Here is a 10,576-nt window from a genome sequence, read left to right as displayed (position 1 = left end):
TGTCAGCAATCGAGTGCTTCTTTTTTCTTTTGCTCATAAAGAGTTAATAATGCACAGAAGCAAGGACAAATAACTCTTGCTATGACATTTCTGTTTTCTCCTTCTGTTTACAAAGTTGTATATGTTGTAATGACTTTGTCTCGTGATGAGCCATTATATTGCATAACATGCACACACTGATCCGCGATGGACACCAGTGCATCTATAATAAAACCATTCATCATGTTCAGAATTACAAAAAGTGCTCCATCTTGAAAGCAGATTATGTTTAGTAGCCAACTTCATGAATAATTAAAGTGATAGATTAATTACATAACTGCTTGAGAGAAAAAAAAGAAATGAAGACAAAAATGAATTACAATTGCATGGGCATCGTATGAGCAGCAGAAGTCTTGTTATGTGGCACAGCGTCTGGCCGATAGTTTATTGGTAAAATTAAAACGATCTAATCTCGTTGAAGTTTAGAACCCCCAGAACAGTAAATTTGACCATTTTGATGACAGATTAATTTTCAAGAAAGCCCCGTCAGGTTTCTCGCTGGCGATGTTTCATCATTATGACATCCATTTCTCACATGATTCATTTGTACACGAGGCCTCGGTTTTGTCGGCGAGTGACGCTCAATATTTGCAATCTACCATCAACGAAATGTGCAGTGATCTCGTTCCATTGCCGAAATGGAAAGTGCAGAAGTTTGAGATTAACTTTTCCCAGAAATTGCAGATAGCTCTTAGATTAGAAATTTCTTTAGCTCATCTCTCTCTCTCTATTGTCCGAGCAGACCGAGCAGACCGGGAGGAGAAGTCGGCAGATTGGTTTCATGGGTGTTTCCATCACTGACATCACGATAACTAACAGTTCATGGCCAATCTCACTTGGGACAGCAATTTGCCTCTAAATAACTTGATGTTTTTCTTATGATAATGCACCCATTGTGCTCTTGCCCAATCAATTATATTTCAACGCTTCCCTAATATTCGCTTCTTCCCCCCCAGTAATTTGCCTCTCATGCAGATGGGCCTATTAATTTACACCTGGTTTATCTTTGGGCAGAATTGTCTTCAATAAAACTTGAGGGCATCCCCAGCGTTTGCTTTGTCTAAGGTTATTGGACACTCGGAGGCCAGCAGCCAATATTTGATGACTGTGGTGCCCATAGAACTGTGGGCTTATTAAGTGAATCAACAGAGAGAGCGCCTGGTAATGGTGTGGTTTGGTGCTCCGAGCTGGTTAGCCATAAAAACCACTGAAGTTTGGTTCAGTTTCCTCTGTAGCTGTTCTTTCTTTATTGTTGTTTAAATTTATTTATTTACAGTTTTTTTTTTTTTTTTTTTTTTTTTTTTTTTTTTACCAAATGTTTTTAATCACTGAAGTTTGGTTCAGTTTCCTCTGTGGCTGTTCTTTCTTTATTGTTGTTTAAATTTATTTACTTACCATATTTTTTTTTTTTTTTTTTTTTTTTTTTTCTTTTACCAAATGTTTTTAATCACTATCTAAATTTTAATTTTCCTTATGGTACTTGTGATATTTGTATTTTTTTCATAGTTCTTTACACTGTGTTTTAATTTAACTCTTGAATTTAGAATTTTTATATTGATATTGTTCATCACTTCATTTTTGTCTTTACTGGCCATAGTATGACACCCAATAACCGATGTATTTTTTCATGCTGGGGTGTTGTTAAACATTCATTTATTAATTTTTTAATTACCTATCATTAGTTAGATCTTTTTGAAATATGATTCACCCTCTCTCCTTCTCTTTCCTATTTGATTGGTACATGTCTTTATCTGTAATTTATTTGAATTTACAAAGTTATAATTGAATTTTATCAAATTTCTAAAGCAGTGTATTAAGAAAATGTTTTACCCACTATGTATTACATGTACATGTGTATATGGGATGTAACACTATTTTAATGCAGGTTTTAGGGGGGGGGGGGGGGAATTTTCCTTGGATTTGGGGTTTTCCTCTCATGGAACATTGCATTTCCTCGCATTTTAATTATTTTTACTTCCAAAATGTGTCGGATGGCACAGATTTTAACTTAGGATTTCAAGAATTTCCTGGACCCCACTAGATTTCCTCTTTTTCATAGTTCACCAATTCACACCCCTGAGGTTTTTGTTACTCAGTTTTATTATTATTAATGCACATGTAAATTTTTAAAAATATTATTAAACCCCCGCCCCCCACATTTTTGTTTTCGTTTTCATGCATGTAACTCTATTATTTTGTTTTCCTCATGGGAAATTGAGTTGTCATCTGTGTTTTGATATAATAACAGCTGGTGATCTGTTTTCTAGTAGGATGGTGGTTATAATTATCATGCAACTCAAAAGACCAGCTGTGGTGTTGTAATAAAATTTGCAGGAAAAGAACCAGTACGTGCAGGCACATACATGTACCTAACAAGTCATCTTCTATCAGCTATCTCCTGAAATAATGGGATATTCTTACCTGTAATTATACAACTTGTAAACAGGAAGTTATTAAAAACTAGATTGTTCTGGATTGGAAATACATGTCCAGAGCTTCTAGAATTTTTATAAAATCCACTAGCCATGGGATCAGTAATGTTTTTATTTTATTTACTAGCCACGATTAAAAATCCACTAGCCCTTCTTTACTTTAAAGTAAATACAGTTTTACTACTAGTAATAATCAGATATGTCACCTGAAGAGGGAAATAGAGCTTAAAAACACTGAGTAGGAATGGGGGCAGGATATTCATATTTACAAAATAAGACTTAAATGTAGCATTTGACAACTTTTTTTTCACTAGCTGTCGAGTATGGTAATAGTAGTTATTTACTAGCCCAAGATTGAATATCACTAGCCATGGGAGTGGGGCTACCATAATATAGAAGTCCTGCATGTGTTTGGTAAAACAAAAATACTGTTACCAATTTGTAGTCAAATTTAGTTTGATTTAGCCCCTGCTCAAAAAACAAAACAAAAACAACAACCCATAAACCCTCATCAAAATAAATGTTCACAATGGTCAATCAATTATGAAATGTATTTACTGGGCATTGTATTTCACACAAACCATTGTTCTGTTTGTGTGTTGGATAAATTTCAAATTTGCATCAACTGCCAATCATTGGGAACCTTTACACATTTTGAAATTAAAAGTTGCAACCTTAAGATATCAAATGCAAGTTTTAAGTTTGTGATAATTGGTTAGGTTACACAAATGTAGTTAACATAACTGGACAATCAATGACCTACATGTAGGTAAAAAGCATGTGAACAGATTTCTGGTTACATAAAGTTTAAAAATAATGGCTGCTGTGTTTAGTGAATTCAAGTTTAATTTGTATTTTGTGATTTCGACAAGTGAAACACTGGTGTATTTTTGCAATATAGAACTGACAGTTAATTGAGTTACATATTACAAACAAAAAGTTTGTTTTGTTTAATGACACCACTAGAGCACATTGATTAATTAATCATTGGCTATTGGATGTCAAACATTTGGTAATTTTGACTCATATGTAGTCAACAGAGGAAACCTGCTACATTTTCCTAATGCAGCAAGGGATCTTTTATATGCACTTTCCCGCAGACAGGAAATCACATACCACGGTCTTTGTCCAGTTGTGGTGCACTTGTTGGAACGAGAAAAACCCCAATCAGTTGAACGGATTCACTGAGGTGGTTCGATCCTGCGACGCAAGCACCTCAGGCGAGCATCCAACCAACTGAGCTAAAACCCGCCCCTATTACGAACAAGTGCTAAATATAAAAAATATCAAACCATATTGTTACTACATGTATCATTTTGCAGGTTATGCATGAAGTATGCTTTTCATGATTTAGTGTATATCAGGGTTATTATTTTTTGTTGGTCTTTTTGACATGATCCAGGAATTCAATTAAAACATTATTCCTATAAATACATATTGTGCTCATCCAATAAGATCTCTGTAATATCAGTCATAAAAATAAACAAATAAAAATTAAAATGAAACCAAGCATCTAGTCTGAAATAAAGTGTTCAGCAGGCCTCGAAATTCGGGACGGCAATCAGCGGTGCCCCCACAAATTGCAAAATTGATCTGCATCAGCATTTTTATCATTATCGGATATTTACTTCTAGTGATTATCTGTACTAAATTACTGTCAGAAGGTGATGTTACTTTTGAGGGCTGGTTTAGGCAATATCTGTTACAAAGTATAATTTCCATGTCTATAGATAATAATTATGTTATTTACCACTGTTAATTACCAGTATATCCTGAATTAATCAGTCACTTACCTGTAGTGGATTGTAAACAAAAAATCCATTAAAAATTGGATTCTCGTGAATTCCTTTGTAAAAGTGCAGGAATCCTAATGGACTCTTAATAGAATTTGACTGAAAATGTGGCCTGTATTATGTAATTAAAAACTGAATGTAATTTAATTTACTGTATAAGATGTAATAGCCTGCAGATATGGACTGTAATTATTCTGTTTGTCAGCTTTGTATTATTCCCCCTTTTATAATTAGTTTAATTGTCGTGTTTTGTTTATTTTTATAATACTTTGTTTTGCCACTTGCATGTAATAACACTGAGTGATCAAGTATAATTTGTTTGATCTGTTTTCCACAATTTCTAATAATGGCTTTCTCACAACACAGTATGCTATTTGGTTTGACACCTATAAAAAGCACATGTTCAAACATAACGCTAATGACAGACATTTGGTAATGAAGTTTTTCCACGACAAATCCACTGGTGCTCAATTGTGTTTTTCTTGGTTTGTCGATCAGTGGCGTGTGAAATTGCTCTTTGTCGTTCTTGATCATAATTCATAAGTCCCATCTTGCCTCCACTTGCTCGTGTATTCGCCACCTGTCCTCATCAATAATTTGATTATCATTGCTGAGGTCAGAGGCCACGACGACATACTGTAATTGGCGGCAGCGCTGATGTGGGTGACGGGATACACAGGTCGATTGCGCGACACTTTCCTCGACGTCGCATCAAAATGTCTGTCAAGTGACCCGACACTCAATACGCATCTCTCGGGAGAGGTTTTTTTTCGTGATGGCTTCAAGCAGTGGAAAAAAAAAATTGTGCTTTATTTTCAAAATTAATAACTGTGAAATGTTCTCAAATGTGACATTTTTGTCGGAGTCTCCGTAGGCAGCTTACTGAAATAATGACGTCTAAATTTCTCTCTCCTATAAGTGGTATGAGTCGGCATGAGCCATTTTGCAAAGCTCTCGTGTTTCGTAACTGAATTTTCTTAATGGGTCTAGAGAAAGAGACTTTATTAATTATTAATAGGGAATTTATTATTAGATACTTGTACGAACCAGTTTATGTGATACGACCTCTCAAGTTAGTACTGTTACAGACCCAAAGTAATCTTGGAATTTATTAATACTCTACCAGTCCAACCAGATGGGACTATAGGTTTCGTCTGCATTCTTCTGTCTGTCTGTCTGTCTGTCTGTCCATCAGTCTGTCCCTCATATAGTTTTTTAGATCTTTTAATCACAATGCCTCAAGATATTGAGCTGGAAATTTTTATGTAGCTTTATAATGCCCAGTGAAGACCAAGTTTTACTTTCATGGTGATTTACGAATTTTGACAATGTTATGGCTGTTGAACTTAGGAGATATGAATTTTTTTTTTCGGGACTTTTTTTCCCCCACAATGCATCGATATATTGAGCTGAAATTTTGTGTATATCTTGATCATGTAGTATTACAGAACATGTTTACCCAATTTAACCAATTTCACAGAGTTATGGCCCTTAAATTTAGGAGATATGAAAATTGGTTAAGCCCGGTAGCGGACATATGTATTTTATTAGCAGTACTCTCAGAATGCTTGATCAAAGATTAATTTTAATTAAACTGTTAATTACAATTACATGTGTGTACATAAATAATATTTAATATATTTAAAACTTGACACACATCTTATAAATAAATTAAAGCTACCATAACATAAAATGGTCTTTTCATGTATTGGAATACAATTAACTTACTTTAATAAGCAAATAACACAATTATTCTATAAACTGAAATATGATTCTGTAAATACATTTGACAGTATGGAAAATGTAGGCCACAATTAACAGGTACATGTTGGTTTTATTAAGACAGACGAAAGCATTTCCTCATCAGACTTTAAATACCGGTAACTACAAAGGTGTGTGCTTCAGATTATTAAATTTAATTAATTCTGCAGGTTAGAGTAACTGAAAAAACCTTTGTGTATATACTTTCATATATATATTATTTAGTTACTCGATCTGTATAGCACGAAGAGATTATAATATCCTTGCATTTTGACTGATTGATTATACTGTAGGCCTTGATAATACATGTATGTACAGTGAAACCTGTCTAAACTGGACCCTGAATAAACCGGAATCCTGTCAAGTTTCTTGGTCACAAGTCTTTTTAAATTCTAAAATGCGACCATCTAAATACCAGATCCTGTCTAAATCAGATAAATATTAGGTCCCGGACATGATCCAGTATTCCAGCCAGTTCTCCACAACTGGTAGATCAAAGGTCGTGGTATGTGCTATCCTGTCTGGGATGGTGCATATAAAAAATCCCTTGCTGCTAATTGAAAAGAGTAGCCCATGAAGGGGCGACAGCGGGTTTCCTCCCTCAATATCAATGTCCGACGCCATATAACCGTAAATGAAATGTGTTGAGTGCGTCGTTAAATAAAACATTTCCTTCTTCTTCCTGATCCAGTATAGACATGTTTCACAGGACATAAAATGCACAGAACATGACACCATGTAACAACACGGTAATACTAAAAGTGAAATGATGATGCATTAAGGATATGTTGTAGTATTGACAATGACATACATGTATACATGTACATATACATGTATGTATATATGATAATTGCCTTAATTTTGAATTGGGGAAAAAATTAAATAAAAATAATTATTTTGTGTTTTTAAATTTAAAATTGTACATAACCGGTATGTGATAATTGTCTTAATTTTGAATTGGAAAAAATTAAATAAAAATCACAATTTAGTTTTTTTTTAAATTACAAATTGTATGTTACATACTTTAAACATGCACATACAGTAAAACCCTTTAAACAGGAAACCCTCGGGACCAAGTAAAATGTCCAGTTTTAAGAGGTATCCGGTTTAGAGAGGTTAATTTGTGTACTGATTTAAAAAAAAGGACTGAAAAAAAAAGTCCTTTTTTTTTTTTTGACATTCCGCATTACAGACGGTCCGGTTTTGAAAGGTTTAACTGTACATGTATTTTGTAAATGCATTAAAATAACGTTGGAAATTGTGCCGGAAAAAAACGGGTGAGTAATATCACACTTACCTTGTTCTTCCATGTTGACTTGTTTGAGAATGCACAGTGTTAAGAAGTGTTGTAAACACAAACAGCCGAGGATTGGCTCGGCCACATTACTCCCGCTTGTTGCGACTCAGTCTGATAGAGCCTGTGGTCCTATCTTCTTAAATAAAACAACAAATGCGCACTCGAGAAGAAAACTCCTTGCAAATAAAGATGCACTTCCCCTCCATCAAACACACATGGAGTGTACACAATTATCTTCTTAAAGACACATAATACCACATCCTGTTAAGAAAAGAAAGAAAAAACCTGCATCAAAATAACTTCATTGAAGGAGAGTTTTTAACTAGAAAGCCAGTAAATATGTTTTAAAAAAGAAGAAAACAGCTGTTTATAAGTTTAAAAAAATATTAAATTGAACTAAAAATAGCCTAACTTTGTAACTTTCTCAGCTTTCACAAAATTATTAATATATATGTGTATATATGTATATATATATATACACATGTATTATATATTACTGATATCCAAACTCATCAGTGAAACAATGAAATAAAACAAATCTCTTTGATGTATAAAGATATATATTTTTATGAAATATACAAGAACTGCTCATTCATACCGCCTCCTGGTGGCAAATGGCTCAGAGCATTTTTGTGGTTTTCCTGTTTTTCGGTCGCCAGAACAGTTTCAAACCATGGCTATTCACAACAATTTTCTGTGAACCTCATTGAAAATATATTACTAACCTAAATAAACCCAGCCACCCCCCTAGCCAACCATATTACACACATATACATGTAGATCCAAACTTTTTGAAAAAAGCATTGTTCTATATTGGTATGCAGGAGTGGCCACCGGCATCCTAACACCTCTAGCTGTCTGATTGGTCAGATAAATCTTAAACTGCGTGACCGTTTAGTCACATGACCATCCCGCTAATATGTACAAATGTATGTGTAGGAATATGCAAAACCACAGGGACCGGGAATAACATGTGCATGTTCATGTTGGTTATACAGAGTGCCGATCCACACACTGTGGTTGAACTCGGAGCTGGTGAGTCGCAAACCACAAAGGAAGCAAGAGTTACCCATCCCGTGTGATTACTTTACACACTTTCTGTTCAAACTGTTTTGTGTGTCCTGGCAGACATTTGTATGAAAAAACCCGAAAGTGTTCATTTTTTTTTTTCAGGTGTGAAAATATTTTGTGCCCAAAATATTTATTAAAAAAATATATTTATTTTTTATTTTGGTACATTTATTAATGTTCTTTGTCAACTGTTTGATTTGATATTTTTTTTTTTTTTTTTTTTGAACAGTAATTAGAAGTTTGTTATTTAATAAATATTTAATGAGATTCACTTCACTTCACTTCAAAATTTATTATTGTGCAGCTGTTCAATTAAGCTTCTGGTATCTGGGCCCGTTCCGCAAAGTGATCTTAGCCTTAAGATCACCTTAAGTGCATAGCTACCTTATGCACTAAGGTGATCTTAGTACTATGATTGCTTCGTGGAACGGGGCCCTGGGCTGCAAATCTGTAAAAAGGTAGAGGTGGGATGTAGCCAAGTGGTAAAGCATTAACCTGATGCACAGTAGGTCTAAGATCTATCCCCATTGATGGCCCATCTGGCTATTTCTTGTTGCAGCCAGTGCTGCACAACTGCTGTTGTAGTGCACACTTGTCCTGGGCACAGGTGCCAGTCTAAGCCGGGTCCTACATCCAGGACAGGAGAAGGGTTGGGGTGGGTGGAAGAGGAGACCTCCCATGCTGGCAAGTGCAAGGGAGCACCAGCAGCCCGACCGGAATCAGAAAGGGAGGTCCATATAGTGGTTTTTATACCTGGAGTGCTTGGGGTCATTGAATTCTGCCCTCTCCGAGAATCTTTTCTCGTATAGGTTTTTTTCCCTGTTTCTCAACCAGTGCCACATGACTGGTATATCAAAGGTTATTATTATGTGCTGCCCTGTCTTTTTGAAAGTATATAAAAGACCCCTTGTTGCTAATAAAAAATATAGCAGGTCAGAATGATCAGATGTTTGAAATCCATCAATTGATGATTAATAAATCAGTATGCTCCAGTGATATCTCTTAAACAAAACAAACTTGAACTTGTTATACCTGTCAATTAAGGAACATGTATTACTTAATTAATTAATTCACTATGGATTATAGAACTGATACTGAGATATGATCCAAGCATCTGGACCGCATTCCACGAAGCAGTCTTAAGGCTAAGATTACCGTAAGTGCATAACTAACTTTTACCCCCCCCCCCCCCCCCCCTTTCCATCCCACCCCACCCCTTTCCTGTCCTGGACGGAGGAGCCTGTTAAACACTCTGACCTGACCTGACCTTTTACCATATGCATTTACGGTGATCTTAGTGCTAAGACTGCTTCGTGGAACGGAGCTCGTAACAGTATATTTCATTTCAACGTATTTCCGTGCTTATATCCAGTTAGGTTCAAGCACGCTGTCCTGGGCACACACCTCAGCTATCTGCATGGGCTGTCTGTCCAGGACAGTGGATTAGTTGTTAGTGGTTAGTGAGAGACAATAGGGTGTAGTGGTCTTATACCTACCCATTGTGTTGTTAAAACTCGCTCTGGGTGGGAGCCGGTTCGAGGGCTGCAAACCCTGTACCTACCAGCCTTATGTCCGATGGCTTAACCACTACACCACCGAGGCCGGTCTGTAACAGTATATAGGTGTATAATAATTATAAGCCTGATTGCACAACCATGTAGTGTACCACCGAGGCTGGTCTGTAACAGTATATATACGTGTATAATAATTATAAGCCTGATTGCACAACCATGTAATGTACCACCGAGGCCGGTCTGTAACAGTATATATACGTGTATAATAATTATAAGCCTGATTGCACAACCATGTAATGTACCACCGAGGCCGGTCTGTAACAGTATATATACGTGTATAATAATTATAAGCCTGATTGCACAACCATGTAATGTACCACCGAGGTTGGTCTGTAACAGTATATATACGTGCCTGATTGGTCTGGTCTGTAACAGTATATATAGGTGTATAATAATTATAAGCCTGATTGCACAACCATGTAATGTACCACCGAGGCCGGTCTGTAACAGTATATAGGTGTATAATAATTATAAGCCTGATTGCACAACCATGTAATGTACCACCGAGGCCGGTCTGTAACAGTATATATACGTGTATAATAATTATAAACCTGATTGCACAACCATGTAATGTACACTGAGGCTGGATTCTATTGTAAAACAGTAAAT

At 35.7% G+C, this 10,576-nt stretch overlaps 3 protein-coding genes across 3 annotated transcripts in view; 2 read left to right on the top strand and 1 right to left on the bottom strand.

The window, feature by feature from the left end:
- LOC121370556 overlaps positions 1–7,569 on the bottom strand; it is a 65,921-nt gene extending 58,352 nt beyond the window's left edge. The window contains exon 1 of the mRNA XM_041495863.1: positions 7,323–7,569. Within this exon, the coding sequence (XP_041351797.1) occupies positions 7,323–7,335 (13 nt within the window). The 5' untranslated portion in view covers positions 7,336–7,569. The remainder of the gene's footprint in view (positions 1–7,322) is intronic.
- LOC121370560 overlaps positions 1–10,576 on the top strand; it is a 407,496-nt gene that overhangs the window by 120,076 nt on the left and 276,844 nt on the right. The gene's annotated exons all lie outside the window — the stretch shown is intronic.
- Positions 1–10,576, top strand: part of LOC121370557 (transcription initiation protein SPT3 homolog) — a 91,613-nt gene that overhangs the window by 25,567 nt on the left and 55,470 nt on the right. The window lies entirely within an intron of this gene.

Source organism: Gigantopelta aegis, chromosome 4 (assembly GCF_016097555.1).
Source record: "Gigantopelta aegis isolate Gae_Host chromosome 4, Gae_host_genome, whole genome shotgun sequence".
Classification (NCBI taxonomy): domain Eukaryota; kingdom Metazoa; phylum Mollusca; class Gastropoda; order Neomphalida; family Peltospiridae; genus Gigantopelta; species Gigantopelta aegis.
Note: the sequence above shows the minus strand (reverse complement) of the source record. Positions and strands in the feature narration are given on the sequence as shown.